The sequence below is a fragment of the Haemaphysalis longicornis genome, unplaced genomic scaffold (genome assembly GCF_048455015.1).
Source record: "Haemaphysalis longicornis isolate Haplotype H1 unplaced genomic scaffold, Haemaphysalis longicornis Haplotype H1 scaffold_1, whole genome shotgun sequence".
NCBI classification, from domain to species: domain Eukaryota; kingdom Metazoa; phylum Arthropoda; class Arachnida; order Ixodida; family Ixodidae; genus Haemaphysalis; species Haemaphysalis longicornis.
In genome coordinates, this window is record NW_027526203.1 from 36,199,213 (window position 1) to 36,216,835 (window position 17,623).

At 48.8% G+C, this 17,623-nt stretch overlaps 1 protein-coding gene across 1 annotated transcript in view; it reads left to right on the plus strand.

The window, feature by feature from the left end:
- LOC144164224 (regucalcin-like) overlaps positions 1-17,623 on the plus strand; it is a 42,188-nt gene that overhangs the window by 14,109 nt on the left and 10,456 nt on the right. Inside the window, exons 3-4 of the mRNA XM_077694766.1 lie at positions 12,364-12,576; positions 17,109-17,252. Coding sequence (XP_077550892.1) covers positions 12,364-12,576; positions 17,109-17,252 — 357 coding nt within the window. The remainder of the gene's footprint in view (positions 1-12,363; positions 12,577-17,108; positions 17,253-17,623) is intronic.

A 17,623-nucleotide genomic window follows, 5' to 3' on the forward strand; every position in this document is an offset into this window, starting at 1 on the left:
AATACGGAAGAACAGTGGAGAATCCAAAACAGCCAAGGTAACCAAAGAAGAGGCAAGGCAGATCGAAACAAATAAATGGAGGGAAAAAATGGAAGCTAAAACGTCGTTAGAGATGTACAGGGCTGAGAAATTGAACATCAGAAAGGAAAATTTCTACGATAATTCACAGGGCAGTGCTTTGCTTTTTGAGGCTAGAGCAGGTTGCCTGCGAACTAAGAGTTTTGTGGGGAAGTATTCACAAAATGATGGGGTATGCGTGGTCTGCGGAAAAGAAACAGCAACTGTGCGGCACATAGTGTTAGAATGTCAGGGTATCCATCCAAATCTACATGAAGGGAATATTGGGCTTCCAGAAGCCCTAGGATTTAGGGTATCAGAGAGAAAGTTAACCTCAAGGCTGTCGAGGGGATGAAAAGAAGATTAGAATGCTGGTGGACGAGAAGCAGAGAGGGGAATATTGCCTAGGACAGTTACCACCTGTAACAGGGAAAAAAAAGAAAGTTTATTTCCCCTTTCTCCTCACAGCCCGGTTTGTATTTCGCGCGTTCGTTTTCCGCACTGCCTTGATAGTAGTTCGCGTCGCATATGACAGATGGCGCAACCAGTCCACAGCGCGCGCTCAACTCGTGGGATCTTGTTCTCGGCGGTTGCACTCAGTCTCTGCAAGAGGTAGCGTCAACATCCCCCTCGCGAGGGGCACGATCAAATGCAGAGCATTCACGGGGGCCCCGCACGACGTTAAGTAGTTTGCGTTACGTTAATGTTGTTGCACTTGTGGCAACTGCTAACGAGACAGCGCTCGTCAGCAGTAATTTGAATGAGTCAAGGATATAGGGCGCGTCGTAGCCTCCCTGTTTGTGTCGGCTTTGTGGCGCAGTCGGTAGAGCGACGTGTACATTGCGTTCCGCCCGCATGGTCGAGGGATCGAAACCTGGCGCCGGATAGTATTTTTTTTATATAGTAGGGAGGGCTGCGGTGCGGACTACGGACGCCAACGCGGGTGACATCGTGAGTTACTGAAATGCTCTGCATTTAAAAGTATTTATTTTTTTTTATATAGTAGGGAGGGGTGCGGTGCGGACTACGGACGCCAACGCGGGTGACATCGTGAGTTACTGAAATGCTCTGCATTTAAAAAACGAACGTCCCCAGGGAGATTCGAACCAGCGACTTCCAGAGAATGAAACCGGCGTTCTACTTTCACTTCATCTCGACAGGTGGCGCTATGGTGCAAAATAGAGTTTGCGAGGCCCAGCTCTGGCTACATACGGGTGGCTGCTTCTAGTATTTTGCTGCATTTGAGAGGCCCTCCCAGAGACATCGCCTGTTCCTCCCACGCCGATCTAGCAAACAGGACCCATGTTGCTGTTAATACAAGTTATGTAGCCGGATCACCTTTATTTAACCTAATCAAACCTATTGTATATGCCTATGTTGGCGACACAATCCACGGTAGTTGGGTCGGGACCGTGTTGCGTTTGTGGCTTGAGCTGTCAGAAAATCGCGGACTTCACTTCTTGCAACACCATTTTCCTCAATCGATCTCAGATTTACAGTACGTTTTTCTAGCTCCAGTAGGCGCGGGACAAGCGTACGTCTATCAAACTCTTCCAAAGCGGCCGTCTGCAGCGACCTGTACACGCCATACGCCATTGAGGGAAAGTTTGAAGACCTGATTGGTTCCTTCGGTTGGCCGCTCGCTGCCGCTCCGCGGCCGACGAACTTTTGTGACCCTGCTAAATCGCAGGCTGACGACGTTTAGTAGCGTGAGCTACACTGGCCGAGGTCGAGCAGTTTCGCGTGGCTCCTGGAGAGCCGTGCTGCGCATGCACGAGGAGCAGTGACGTCACACGGCGCACACCTGGCGCGCCGGAACCGCCGCCGCCGCGCGCGCCTCGCCGGTCTGAGCATTCAAGAGAAGTGACGTGATAGCCGCGGCAGACGCACTGGCGCCGGCGCGTGCCCAGCTGTGAGCCTCCTTTTTGCATTAGCCAAGTCTGACGCTGCGCCGAACCACCGAGCCGTCTTTGTGGCAATAGAGAAGCAACCAGACATTGGCAAAAATAAATATGAAGGTGTCGCAAAATGCGTATACCGTGTGTGTGTCATTGAAGCAACAGAAAGCATGATAATCAAGCTAATACTATGATAATCAAGCTCATTCTAGACAACCAGGTAAGTTAAGAATAGCCAGCTGAACCTCAGCTCACACTACGTGTGTCCTGGCATAGCCGAGCTGAGCCACTGCTCTTTTTTTTTCGCCGCCGAGCGTCGGGAGTGCTCCACCGGGCGTTGTTCGTCGTATCTTCGTCGCATATTCGCTACATGTATTCTGGCCTTAACGCGGTGCGTAGCGTGGGGAGGCATGGCGTCATGTCATCGGGTGGGCAATTAAAGCGCCCACCTCAGCGAAAGCTTATTGTGAGCGGCTCCACCGTTCACGAGGTCGCAGAAGTGAGGAAAAGAGGGTGTTACCAGAATCATTCAATGCTTTTAAAGGGACTCTGTTTTCGTAGTTACGGTGTGCTCGCATTGCTCGGTATGCAACATTGACGGCGAAGTGACCAGGCGTCCGCATGCCCACTGTTCACCAGCGATGTGCGCTCGCTGTTCAGTGTTCCGCATGCTGCTGAGTGTGTTGGTTGCGGCACTGCAGGGGTACTGAGGCGGATTCCTAAACATTCACATTGTTCCCTTCCTGGTTCCGTTCCTGAAGCTCATGACGTGCCCTACTGTCCTTATGGGCGCCAAAATTTGCTGTCGCGTGGCGTGGTTAAACGCGAAGGAGCAGATTTCTCGGGGCGAGTTACGGTTGATAAGGCGATTGGCTCGTGTGTCTCGTCAAATACGAAGTGTAGCAGTCATCGGCGGCAGAAGCGTGAACAGCAATGGTGGCAAAAATAAACGACCCTGGAAAAAATTACGCCCACCTCCCCTCGCGGGAACCCTGGTGTGATGCAACGCATCTCATGGGGGGGTTCCATTGGCGTTTTCCATCGTATTGATTACGCTTATAGCAGGGATTCTCACGCGAAGGGGAGGTGGGCGTAATTTTCCATTTTCACCATGCAATGCACATGTAGTACACGTATGCTCATTTACGGTCTTTATTGCAGACGAGAATGAGTGCCTTGTGGTCCGTAAAGTGCACCGTTAGGGGATCAAGCAATCGTCCAGTACTGCGAGAGAGTGCAAGCGTAACGCGGACGACCGTCGACATAGACCGTCGGAGCGCGGCATGCCGCTTTATATTCACAGCGCCCGAAGGAGAGGAGAGCGCGGAGAGAGAGAGTACTGCACATGCGCAGCGCGCGCAGCGCCGAGCGCCGCGCCGCCCACCGGCGCCTAGCAACGGAGTGAGAGCGCGCTGCGCCAAGCCGCAGCTGTTTCGGAGAGAGTGTTCGCTGTCGGAGAGAGGAGAGCAGGAGAGGCGCAGCTGTGCGGACAACGCCGGACAGACGCAGGAAGGACAGAGGGGCGAGCATGAGATGCGTTGCATCTTAAATGAATTATTGAAGAAACTTTATTAACACAAGGATATCGACTGGGCCCACGTTGGAGTGGGTGGGATGGGGTCAAAGCTTCAAGTCGAAACCAGGTTCCACATGCGCAAATGGACGCCGGTAGCTAGAGCGAAGTCTCACAATGAGGCCACACCTGCTTGGCTGTGGCTTAGGGTAAGTAATGCCAGTCCCGCAAAAATGTTACTGCTTGCTTTTCAAGAGGTATGTTCTGTGTGCGGTCCCATGCAAGTCCAGAGTAGATGGTCAATGTTTGGTGCGGCTCCTGTAGAGCACGTTATGCACGGGAAAGGGGGTTATTTCGAGTGGCGTTTCCGGGGGTTGGAATGGCTGGTCGCCCTTTCTTGTGAATCTAAGAGCGCCATTTGTAAAACATATCTACTGTAAGCGCCACCCCATTTGAGCGAGGGGTGGCACTGGAACCTGGAGGTCGCGGGCAAATCCTGGAGGTAAATGTTAGTCGGTGGTGGGGATGTGGCTGCGTAGTAGATCTCTAGCGCACTGCTTCTAGGCGGGGCGGGCTTCAACGGGGGAAAACTGACGTCGTGATGAGGGGAAACTGCGTGAGATCGGGTGCGCCTGGGTGCGCGCCGCCCTATTGATGGAGTTAGCGGAGAGACATCGAACCCTGTGTACCAAAACTTGGAAGATTTTTAGTGTGATGTAGCCTCCTGGCCAGCATCTTGATAGAGGCGCAGATGAAATCCTAATAATGCTGCCGGCCTAGTGCGGGGCCGGCCTGCTGGCTACCTGTGAAGATTGCTGCATGAGGCTGGTAGGAAGATTAGTCATTAAATTCGAGTTGGTGGGCAGCGATTAATATTGCTTCGAGTTGGAGGTCGGTAGACGAAAAGACTGTTCCGTATTCCTGTCAGCAGGTGGCACGGAATGTCGATTGAGACCGCTAATGCGGCAATATTCAAGGTTGGATCCGAAATGGCACAGGTGTAAAACTCGATAGGGGCGTTCCGCTCAGTAATTTGGGCCGTGCGTCTGCATTCCTCAGTATGGTAAAGTTTCGCAACCCTTGAGGGGAATGGCTTCGTGTTGACGACGATGAAGACGTCCCATGATGGAAGCGGGCAAGGAATGGGATGTTGTGGTGTAATGATAGGTGGCAGTAGGGCAGGTAGCGCACAGCCGGCGGGAGTGAATTCTGTACAGATGCCGTGGCCTTCCAGGAAAATTGGTATGATTTCCGTAAGGGCATGGAGCTGGGCGTATTTGTATGACTTCTCAATATTTGTATACTCCGGGAGGCCACCGATGACTGGAAGGCTTCCACGGTGTTACACTTCGAATACCTGCAAATGGGTCTGAATGAAGTCGAAGCCACGACCTACTTTATAGATAGTGACCTGCCCATCACTGCCGGTGACAATGCGAGTCAACGTGCCAAGAAAAATGGCAAAAAAGGCACGGCACACTCCTTCAGTTTGGCTATATTTAATCCCCAAACACGCCAGCTTCGCTTCGCTCGAAGGTTGGCGTTCGACTGCTCGCATAATAAATCACTGACGATTACGTTACTCCCTCATGCGTAATTTGTGCGCAGTGTGAAGTGAAGTTTTCTCGGTCACGGCGCATAGCTGCTGCGTCTCAAGAAGTGATCGCGTGATCAGTGTGAAAGAACAGTAGCTGTGCCGATGGCTTTGCTGACAACGCTCGTTTAATCCTCCTGCTAGCTCACATGATGATCTGTACTTCTGCACGCCGTTTCCTCTTTTTCCGCAACATCCCCCCGCCCCCGACAGTGGTGCATGTATGAATATAAAAGGCTTGAGGAGGAAAAACATCCCAGAAAATAATAAATGATGGTCAATTCCGCAGTCTCGTTCTAGCCGTTCGGTAGCCGTCCGTCAGCACATTAATTTTCCATAGCTCCTTTGAAGTCCGATGCTACTTTCTAATGACAGGCTTGTTTTGGATTGGCGATGAAGGTACGACGCCACTCTGTGCTGTTGCAGGGAAGGAAAAGCGGCCTTTCTTGCGTTTAATACCTCGTCTCCCACACCGTCTTGGTCGGAATTGCACTTGCCTCGACTAAGGCTTACACGTCTCAACTCGCCTTTTAAAAGGGGAGGACCTTCCGCCCGATGAAATTGGTTCGTAGTTTAGGCGAATGTCCACAAACTCCGTGACTTCTCTTTAGTTTGCAGTCTTATTCTGTTTACTCGGCTTGTCCCGAAGTCTGTGTCTCTTTCGTTCTATAATACCATAGTATCCTAAAACGGGACACGGACGCGAGTCCATGGCTGAGCCGAACCGTGTTTTTTTGCCTCTTTTTCGTCTGCCGATCATCGTGATAGTATGCGGCTATAGCCGCCTTGGTCGCCTTCCTCCTCTTCAATAAATCCGTAACATACTCCTACCCCCGACGTTGACGCTAGTGGTCGGGAAGAGCAGAGGTGCAGAACAGGTTATTCTAGGTATTGTTGCGTAGGTGTGCAGCCCGATGTCATTTCTTTGAAGACGCGAGGTAGCAGGTGTCTTCTACTTCATCCTCCATCGATGCTTCGAAGCACGATGTCCCCTTTTGGCAACCTTCTTGGCTAAGACGGGGCATGCGGCATTGATTGTATCGGAGTTTCTTGCAAATTAGGCAATAAATTCTCGTTCGAGCACGGGTGATTCGTATTCGGAATGTGCCCTGAATCTCCTGGCCCGTGGTCTTTATTTCTTTACCTGTTCGCCTTCGATGTACCTTCCAGCAAGCTAAGCTGGCTCAGCGTTTTCCACTTGCGTATGTATCAATGCTATGAAGATGGTTTTGATCTCGGGGTTGAACGGACGCTTCACTTTCACGTGCTTGAATTTCTATCTTTCGAGAGGCTGTGTCGCGTCATTCGTTTCCGATCGACGATGTCACTTCGCGTGCAGTGTCGCTTCCTTCTCGCTTGAAGCATTGCGGCCCAACAGTCAGGAAACTGTCGAACTGTTCTTTCTTTGAGAAGTTTTCTGCCACGTGTGCTGGACCCCAAGAATTGGTTTTTCCTAACGTCGATGCGATTTCGACGGGGGATTTCACACACGGAGCTCAGTGTACATGGCACGCCGAATGCACCCAACGTTCCCCGCGAGGAAGTGCCTGCTCGCCGCGGTGGCATCGGAGGTATGGCTCTGTCGTCTGCTTTAGCTACGGTTGTTTTGAGCTTGCTTGGCGCAGCTTTGCGTCCATTGCACGCTGTCTTCGCACGGCTTGATGAACTTGTTCGGCAGCACCTCCTGGATAACCCGCACCCGTATGTTTGCCGTCGTACGGCAAACATACTTTAAAGATTGGTTACCAGGGCGGGAAAAGAAAATGTAAAACTTACATATAGACATGTGGCCGATAGAGAAACGCTACATTTTGCGCACTGCTTGCCACGAATGGGACTTCGTTTTCTAAACTGGTGAATACCACTTGGGTTGTGTTTTAAGAGGTATTGTAAAAGGCGAAAGTAGCAACTGGTTCTGAGGAATGGCGATTATAAAAGTTCCATCAGCTTTCTCGCAATTCTCGAACTTACTAATGTAACAAGTTCAAATCTGTATAATGGGAATCACTAAGCTCACATGCCGAATTGTTTCGGTGTCTGTGCTCCTGTCGCGCGGTGGTGTAGCCCCAAGCTAGTACATCAAGATGGCTAGGTTCCGCTGTCTCACCCTTCAGAAGACGCTCCTCTCCCTTTTCTTTCTCCCGACCAGTGTTGCGGAATGGGCGTCCCCATTCCATTCCAATTCCATTCCGGGGAATTACAAGTTGCCTGAATTCCATTCTTTTCAATTCCTCGGAATGCCGGAACATCGCCCATTCCCACTCCGGGAATTGCCGGGCAGTTCAATTCCATTCCTCTAATTCCTCAAGGTTTTATCGGGTGATTATCAAGTTACCAATTAACCCACCATTAGGCTGATGTTATTACACGCGTTAAGAACTGTTAAAATACACAAAACACGCAACCAAGGTCGAGGGATAGTGGCTTTGTGGCATATCTCGTTCAGTGCAATCACCCGATTAATTCCCACAGGGGCAGTTCTCCAGGTAGTTATTATAGTATTTGCATGGTCAGCACGTCTTTAGGAGTTGTGATGCCTTAGTATTGTTTAAGTGTGAATGGGTTAATGCTAACGTGACGACATGTTCTATTTTTGTGCTGACAAAAATATGGTTGAAGAAGACATTATATTCCTGAAGCAGTTAACACGCGTATGGAGCGGCCGTGAGCATGGTTTGAACTATAATTTTGTTGATGAGGAACAGAACCTCCGGATCTGGTGGTATCACTTGGAAGAATTACTGCTCGAGCACCTGGTCCTGCCTTTGCACCAAATACGGATCACGGGCCGCACAGGTCGTCAGCACTCACACATGTCAAGCGCGCCTCGAAAGCACGGATAGGTTCAGAACTTCCTGTGTTTGCGTGTGCGCAGGTATGCAATGTCACCCTTGCCGAAAAGCTTAGTTACGTGCGTCAGGTATCATCCACTGCGCACGAGCGAACGTTCAGGCTGTGTTTAGAGCAGGCGCGACCTTTGTATGGGTGTTTTGATGAGAACCAATGCGCAGGGAGAATTCTTTTTTCTCTCATTAGTGTATACTGGAATAGTGCATTGTTTCGTATACTAATCTGCGTCATGTTTTTTTTTCTTTTAGAAATTGGGAGATTGTTCACACTTTAGCACCACGCAACCTTTGGCTTAGCTAACTGAAGAAGTAATTAAAGAATGCGTTGCGGCCTTGGACTCAGCAAAACTGAGTCCAAGGCCTGCGTAACTAATTGTATAACTGAGGCCTGTATAACTAATTTGAGGAGTTGCATGCAGTGGAGTAGCAATGAAGGTTCCCCCAAGTATCCTCTGGTCTGGGCGATCAACCGAAAGAAAAGATGTAAAAAAATGATAACGATAATAATAGAATGACACGTTCGGCAGCTGGTCAGTCTGGTGTTGTGGAAATCCCTACGCCAGAAAAAAGTGCGTAGGTGTCCTCATTGATATATTGTAGGGTTTAACCCGCCGACGCAACGCAGGCAATGAGGCGCGCTGTAGTGGAGGGCTCCGGATTACTTTTGACCACCTTAGGCCGTAATCTCGTTCACACGGGCGTTTTTGCTTTTCGCCTCCATCAGGAAAGCAGCCGCCGCGGCCGGGAATTGAACCGCGACCTCGTGCTCAGCAGCGCAATTAGGTCTCCTCGTGAATTTTATATGCTGCAATAAAGGTCTCTAGCTGCCGTGAAAGGTCGAAAAAAAGTTTATTTTGGTTTCATTCATCAAAATTACGTAACAAAATGGTGTAAGCCAAAAAGTAAACTAATACAGTTGCCTTCTGCCTGTGTGCTGCGCTTCACAAACGAGCAGCTTAAAAGAGGTGTTTGAGAGCCGGTTTCGCTTCGCTGTCTGTCACTAAAAGAGATGCCATGAAAAACATGCGTTCCAAGTCAGCTGACGTCACATTTACAAAGAAAACTGCCCTTACGAGTCGGGAAAGCATGGGAAAGTGGATAGCGTTCGCTTTCCGTTAGGTCGGAACCGTTTAGGAACAAAGCTTGCCGCGTGCAGCTTGCAGGCGCAGGCGTGACCACAGTTCCTATCACATGGGCTCTCCTGTTTCGGGTGAACTCTCGAACCAATATTTTAAGCCTTCGTAGACGCTGCTTCGGGCAAAGGCGTCCGAGTGTCTAGACAGGAGGGCCAGTATTGCAAAACGTTCTGGGGGAGGCGGGGGGAGCGCGAAGGGAGATGGGGCGTAAGCTGATATGCGAACTTTCACTGTGAACACAAGCACCGCACCTGCGTCCCGATGACGGCGAGGTGGGAAGCGATCACCGACGGTTCCGGTCGCAAAAAACAAAAGTGAAGCTTGGGGAGACAGCTCGCAGCCAGGGCGAAAGCGCCGCCAAGGTAAAAAATCACAAGGCGAATTGGTGGGAGAGATAGGGAGGGATGCCACCGCGATAGTTGCCCACGACGGATACCAACGGCTTAGAGCCGCGTTTATTAGGCGGAGAATCAAGACGAACTTCTTAGCAGCGCTGTATTTAAGGACATAATTGTAGTAGAATCGCTGCTTATAAATATACCGTGCTTGTAATCAGCCAATCGATTTTAACAATGCTGATTTATTGTTAAATTCAAGGCTCCGGCTTACTAATGTTTGAACTTGGGCTGGCGGGGTCTGTTGCGTATTTTTGCATATTTTGACAAAAAACAGCGCGTAGAAGGGAAAGTGCGCTTTATTTTGGGAAAAATACATGTAATTCCATTCCCATTCCATTCCGGGCAAAAGTCCCTTAATTCCATTCCCATTCCATACCTTCAAGTATTGTCTCCATTCCATTCCCATTCCATTCCGGGATCGCGAAATGTGGAATGATTCCGGATTCATTTCAATTCCGGAATGGTAACTCCGCAACACTGCTCCCGACTCACGCCCGGGCTACAGCGGCGGTGTCCGCCGCTCTAGCCCGGCCGTGGCCGACACTGCTGCTGCGTTCGGAATGCCACCCCCGCAAATTCCAGGTAACGGCTGGCGGAATCTCGGATTTTACTCCTTTTAGAGCCACGTGAGTGAATTCAAGTGATGTCGCACACACAGGCAATTGTTGTGGGTGTCTTTTAAAGCTTTGCTTTCCAAACACCGTCAAAGCGTGGATTGGAGTTCATTTTTTTCCGCTGCCCGTGCTTGACCCCTCTTTCGCAGAGTTGTGCTGCTAAAAGAGTCGGTAAGTGATTCCACAAAACGCGACCTAGTTCTGTGACCCCTTTGTTTTCTACTAGAGTCACCATGCGTAAGAAAAAGTCATTGTTACGGGGACTCTTTTCTGACCGTAATTTTTCTTTGGCTAGTTTATCACAATTTGGAATGAGAGGCTCCTTGAATGAACACAGAACATTATTTTGTGACGGAATTCTATTCATAACAAGACCACTGGCCGACGGGCGTTTCTCCTTCGAGTTGGCATGCGCTGCACAAACAGACAGCTTTAACAAAATTTCTCCTACACCTTCGCCACGTTATTTATTTATGTTTTTTGCTGTGTATAATCTCCTGTCTATTAATGTTTTTTGCGTTATGCCTGTCAGTAAAGTTGAAACTTTCGGATCAGAATGCTCTACCCAGGTGGAGATAATCCTTAGTCTATTCAGGTTCGCACGACTTAGTATGCTTCTTTAGAAATGCTCATTGGACAGCTTTCCGGACCCGCAAACGCCACTACGCAAGAAGCTGCTATTGAAACTGCAACATACTTACGAAGTTATAGAAGGGCGGAGAACCAGCGTTGGTGCGGAGTCTGGTACGCGAGAGGGAATCTCTGCGCATGAGGACAAGGGATATCGGTCTGTGTGCACGTGTGCAAACATACCGGTTTACCGTACTACGTCAGGTTATCCATTATGGAGAAGCTACAAGCACCTAATGAGCAGTTTCCGGGCCTCACGCTCATAGTCATTGTTTCGTTACCACGGAAGCTCTGGAGTGGTACGGCCTATATTAAACTCGCGTGACTGACATGGCACGTAGCATCGAATTATGCGAAGATGGCTACCCACCTGAAAGCGCGAGTGATTCAATGTCCCCGTCCCTCGAAACAGAAAGTTTAAAGGAGTACTGACACCAAATTTAGAGGCCTAAATAACGATATAATTGGCTTCAGTAGTTTGTACAGATTACCCACAGAAATTTTTGGAGCGATCCGAGGCTGGAAACGCATCAAAAATCGATTTTAATTGCCCTGGCCGCGAACTATTACAAATCGGCAGCACTAGCGAAATCGCTTAGGGTGTGACGTCAGGCTATCCGCGATTTTGCGGCCGATTCAGCATGACGTCATACAGTTGTTTCCGGAACCGGAAGCGATAGCCTGCGCTGTTGTTGTGGGCGGTCTCGCTTCGATAGGAGGTTTGGCTTGGCTGCGGTACCGCTGTGAGCAAGGCTTGCGAAGTGCGCACTTCACGTTTCCGCGCAGGTATTGCCATCTCTCGACCGGTCGGCGCACCGCCCGCCGCGCGCCGCGGGGGGCCGGTCTTGCATCGCGGCAGATATCTGATCGCCGCTTTTAAAATAAGCCCTGATAACAATCCCAAGCACAATTTTTCACCACACTAACACCTACTTTCTCGCATGTGGAACTTCATTTTAACGATCAGATTGATTCAGAAGAGCAGCGACAAGCGGTTGCTACCGTGGTCTGCGCCGGTTCGAGCCGCTGAGTGTCCGAGCTGGCAGGCGCGGCCGGCGTGTGCGCGAACTGTTTCCGAAGGCAGGAAACGCTTCACGATTGCCTGCTTTATCCATTTTTTGCGATTAAACGCGCGGGATCTACAAATTCAGCTCAGCGATAGTCGTAGTTGACCATGGAGCAAAAACGGTGGGCGGAGCGACGCCGACGACGCATCGCATGCACGCATCGGGTCATGTGTCTCAAATTCACGCGTACGACTAGTCGTGGTGACAGTCGTAACGATCAGTCGCATGCGAATCGAGTGTACAAATCGTACATGTGTCCAGCGCTTTAGTGTGAACCGCGTGCAATCCGTAGCAGACGATGCAGCGAACGTCCCTGACGTCACGGAGACCGTGACGTCAGGCAGTCCGCTTGCAGGCTCTCCTTCGAACGGCCATTTTCCCGCGCGGCGACCGAATTTGAAAGTGGTTGCAATAAACGTGCTATAATTAATTATATGTTGGTGGCTGACGCCTTTCGGTTCGATTTTCGTAATTACTGGGACCATAGGTATTCTTTACAGCATAAAAACTGAAAGCGAGAAATTTCGTGTCAGTACTCCTTTAAGCTTGAGGTGCCGTTCAGGGCCGTGACACCACGTTTTTGACCCATTGCAACTCTGACGCGCAGGTACAATGGCCATCGAAAAGAAGCCAATGGAGGTCACATCCGAGCAAGGGTCCATGTACAGCGTCGAGAAGAAGCACATACGCAAGCACGTGGAGCGCATCACAGTGCCAAACGGCATTGCATGGACGGCGGACAACAAAAAGATGTTCTTCGTCGACTCGGGTCCAAGAAAGCTGTACATTTATGACTTTGATCTGGCCAAAGGAGATGTTAGTAAGTGCCATTACCGGAAACCGTTGCTACACTATCCTGGGCGCTAATGCTTTATTCCAGAAAACGCAGCTCGGGATTGTTTCAAATGGCCCCTCCTAAATACCTGCCCTCATTTGCTTTGGTGATCAGTAATCCATACTTCCCCAATAGTACACTCTTAGTCAATTCCTGGTTATACGACTCGCATGCAGGCTGTCTGCTGGGTCAATTTAAAGCCGCTTATAAAGCGGAGGTTCAGGCGGCCTCGAGCGCAAGCAACCTGCCAAACGCGCAGTCCACCGAACACGCGGCCCGGCGTTTAAGCGGCCTCTTGAGGGCCGCCTAACTAGAGGGCTACCTAAACCCCTGGCCGCGTGTTCGGCGGGCCGCTGGCCGTAATTTTTCTACGTGGCCCGTCATGCTAATCTATTCCCGTTTACGAAGTGGACCCCAAATCATACGGCCCCTGAAATAAGCGGCCTCGTTGGTTTTCACAAAAAAAGAAAAAAAAAGCCACTCGGCCAGAATTCATTTTATTCGTTTGTTTTCGCTCGCATTGCCAGTCCAACGCCAGCACCCCGTGACGAATGCTCTAACACATGTTACATCATGCAAGACATGTAAGCACATAGACTCGAACGGAGAATCGAACCTGGGTCTACTGCAACACATCTAGAGGCGGATGTCATAACACCTGCACCACCACCCACGGACTGCAAGGGAGTGAAAACATGGGGTTATAAATAATCTGCATGCTGTAGCACGTCAAGCATGAGTCTTAAATAAGACATTCGGCGGCAAGTGGCTTCCTTTAGACCACTGTTTTTGAATAGCTCTACCAAAGAGGCATAATAGTACGGTTTGCGGGAATTTAAGTACATTGGTACGAGCGGAAAGTTTGAAACCTTTTTTATGCTGTGTGCCCGTTCCAACAGTATGATACGCCGTGCGGAGATTTATTCCATCGGTGCAAACGGAATTGATAACAGTTCTTCTGCCTTGTTACGAAAAGTATTCTTGGACATTGGCGGAAAGTGCCCCCTATGACAATGCTTGCAAATAACTAACACGTAAGGCGCACTGCCGTACTAAAAATAAGAGCTGTCTCGCCATGAGTGGCAAGTATACCAAGCATGAAATGGTGTACTGAATTTTTTTCTGCTCGTCGTAGCTCTTCTGATGGTGCGGTTACACGCCTTGACCTTTGTTTTTTTTAACAGGGGGCGGTAGTAAATTACGCATCTGGCAATGTAATGAACCAATATTAAATCCCTCACTCTATATAACATCGTGTCTCGACGCCTGCATAATTGCTGCGTTGACGGCCAGGTAAAGAGCCGTCGGACGGCCCTCTAGATACTGCTTTTTTTTTATGGATCGCGAGGACACAAAGAATATGTAAACGTTTTCTCGCGCAGACCGGATAAGCGCTCGGCCTTGTAACTTGTAACGTCCTGCATTTCCAGATTTCGGGTAAGCTCCACCTTTAATCGTTATAATATCGTATATAAAGATCATTGGTCAAACCAAATTTTGAGAAACTAAAAATTAAGAAAAATATAAAAAAGACGGAAAATGGCGAACCGTATAACGCCCTGCATTTCCAAAATAAGGCAGATTTAGCGGAAATTGCACTTGCAATCGTTATCATTGCGTAGATGGAGATAATTGGTCGAACAGATTTTTGAAAAACTAAAGAACAAGAAACATAAAAAATACGAAAAATGTTGAGTCTTATAACGTCCTTCATTTACAAAACAAAATGCAGATTTGGCACAAGTAACACCTGTGATCGTTATAATAGGGTAAATGGATATAATTGGACGCACATGACTTGGAAAAACCACGAAAATTGGCTCTAAATGATTCACACTAAAGACAAGTGGCATAAGAATGCTGCGCATTAGTAGACAGTTATCTGTCCTTCAATGTCCTTCAATGATGCCTATACCGATAGATATCACTGTTGTTTCATTTTAGTGAAGCTACTCGCTACAAAAAAGAAAAAGCTCCGGTGAAGTCGAAATTACGACACTGAGGCTGAAAAAAATGGCGGTCTCAGTTTTATTCCCAAGTTAGTAAATATATAAATACGTGCACTACGAAGCTGAATTTTCGTTTGTAGGTTCACGTAGTCATAACGTTTAGGAAAATTTGCAAAAGTGATGTCATTGCTCTACACAAAAGTTTTAATTGCCAGATGTCTTAATTAATTGCCTCATTAATAAATCTGTTATTACTTTTACTTCAAGCTCTATTTTTCATTTGTGGGCTTATGGGACCCTTAAATTTATGAAAACACACAGACAAAACTGTTTTGCTTAAAATAAAAATTCAGGGCCGAAAGGGTTAATAACCCCATCGCATTCGCAGTTATTTCCACTGTTACATTGACCTCGAAACACACATTTCATGTCAGGGGAAGCGAACGTGGTCGAGAAAGTGTGAACGCTCGTAACTAAGTATGAACTACACAGAACAAGTCAAAGCGCGGGACCCCAACTTGCTCCGGGCTAAAATTCCTCGCACATGCGCGATAGAGACAAATCACCGGACCACAACTCGCCGCGCGCGAACTTTTTTCCACTCCTGCTGCGCATGTGCGCTCACGATTTTTTTTTAAATGTTTTTCGGCTTTCGGCGCGTCATCGGGCGCGCGTCGTCGGCCACCGCAAAGGAAGCTCGCTGGCCATTGTGTGAGGAGGAAACGCGCATGCGCCGGAAGCCATACATATCACTCGGAGCTTCACGATTGCCCCCTTTTTTATTTATTTTCTGGCGTCAGGCTGTGGGCTAGTTTATAGCCGTGACACGTGCCGTTGGCGCAGCATATTGTCACGAGAAGACGATGAAGAGGGCAACGCAACGCGGCTCGGTAATCCCAGCCTACGACGACGAAGATATCTGTCTGTGCGCTCTGCCTGCGCGGGCTCTGGTTTGGCCGCCATGTAAATAATCTGTAAATAGATCGTTCGACTGTCTCATCGTTCATGTCGTCTGTCCTGCCGCCATGTTACATTTTCATCTTCATCGTCTTCTCGTCTTCACCGTCTTCACCGCCATCTTCATCGTCTTCTCGTGACAATATAAGCGTGCTGCAACCACCTGAGGTTTTTTCACGGAAAAGAAGTCTGCCAGGGCCTCTTATATCACGGTATTGAGACTGCCCACCGCATATAAATACGACGCCATCCGGAACGCGACTAAGAGTGTAGCTTAGAGACAGTCTTGGACTATGAGTTGTAGAGTAATGCCCATCGCTTGCACTATTTCCGCTAATTTGTGCGTGAAGGTGGGTCTGCAATTCAATGCACTATATAATAAATATCCTTCTAATTTCAAACACCGCCTTAGGTTCCTAAAGTACTCCAAAATATCGCAGGCTGTGGCGTTTATATTTCTGCTTTACCAGGAAAAAAAGCTCGCCGACCCCCCCCCCCCCCCTTTGCTGAGCCGAAGGACGCCGGTGTGATTTCCGGCCGCGGGGGCCGCTTTTCTGATAGTGGCGAGAAGGGGAAAAAGGCGATGTGTCGAGATTTGAGCGTACGTTGAAGATTCCCAGGTGCTCAAAATTTATCCCGAGCCGTCCACTCCGGCTTACCTCATAGTCTTTATAGCTTCGGCGCGTTAAACCTCATAATCAATAAATCAATTCCTTGCCCCCCCCCCCCCGCTTCCCCCGCCTAACAGGTAATGGAGTCCACGACTACTGAGTGATAGTACCAACATTAGCGCTTGTGTGTTCACCTGTGCATAAGAACCCCTGTGGCAAGAGCGCCTTCGGGTTGTCCTCAGTGCTAGCAATCAAGTCACGCCACTTGCTAGTGATTCGCAAACTAACCGACAAACCTGCTTTACACTTTGTTTCACTTCGTAAAGTCCTTCCTTGCTGCAGGAAAAACAGCTCTTTTTTTATATGCAAGGTTTATTTCCACATTAACCCAATGTGAATGTCATAACTTACGGGGTAAACGCTAACGTTGCGACGAAGGAGTAATTGAAGGCTCGTTGGTCTACGACAAGACAATTACTCATCGTCCAAACATTGCGTAAAGGGTCCCTGAAGTGATGCTGATAAACGCGTCAGCTTTTTCCCTCAAGCCTACAAGCATTGTGGTAGCTGCAATTATTATTCACACCAAGCGGAACTGCGTGATTAGCTCGCTGCCGCAGGGACATCATCCAGTTTCTGCTTCCGTTTGCATGCGATTTTCATTGAAGTGAATATCTAATGCGTTTATGGATAAATTTGAAAGGAAGCTGGCCAATAGTCGCAATGACGCAGTTCGAGCGCGCGAATAAGGCAGTAGTGGGGAAAGCGAATAATCTTTAGAACAAGTTTTGAAGTTCACTGATGAGTGCAGAACAGTAATTTTGGTGAATTATACTTTGTGACCCCCTATTTTATATACTAGATGCATTGGCTGACCGCGTTTTGAAGGCATTTAAGATTAAAAAAAGAAGGTAATAAAAATGTTGCAGAGTGCCTTTTACAATAAGCAGACGCAAAGTCTCTAAATGATCTCCGATTGCTGTGCATGATTCCTCTGCAGGCAATCAGAAGGTGGTTGCAAATTTCAATCAACCCAGCTTTGAGGAGCTCGGCTATCCGGATGGTATCACAATTGACCACACTGACAAAGTTTGGATCGCCTGCTACGATGGAGGCCACGTGGTCAAAATAGACCCCACTACAGGTAGGACGCCGGGGTATATATTGGTTTTCCCATTTATCTAAACCATGCACGCAGACACTAGGAGGACCAAAACCAGTGTCGCCATGTGCTGAAGTAGCGCTGAGAACTAGTGGTTCCGAAGTTTTGTTCTGGACACGCCCCGGGTGTCATGTGTTGGGGCGCGCATCAGTTTCAACTGAAGGCGTAACACTGTAATAGGATGCAGCGTGATTCCTGGTCAGATCGGCATAGCTACCAGCTACCGAGATTTCGTCTGATGTACCCTTGTTTTTGATCAAACAGGACACGCTTTATTGTTTTCGCTATCCCCATAGTATCAACGGGATGACAAATGATCTGACCCTACAAGCTTATTAGGTCTACGTTACACC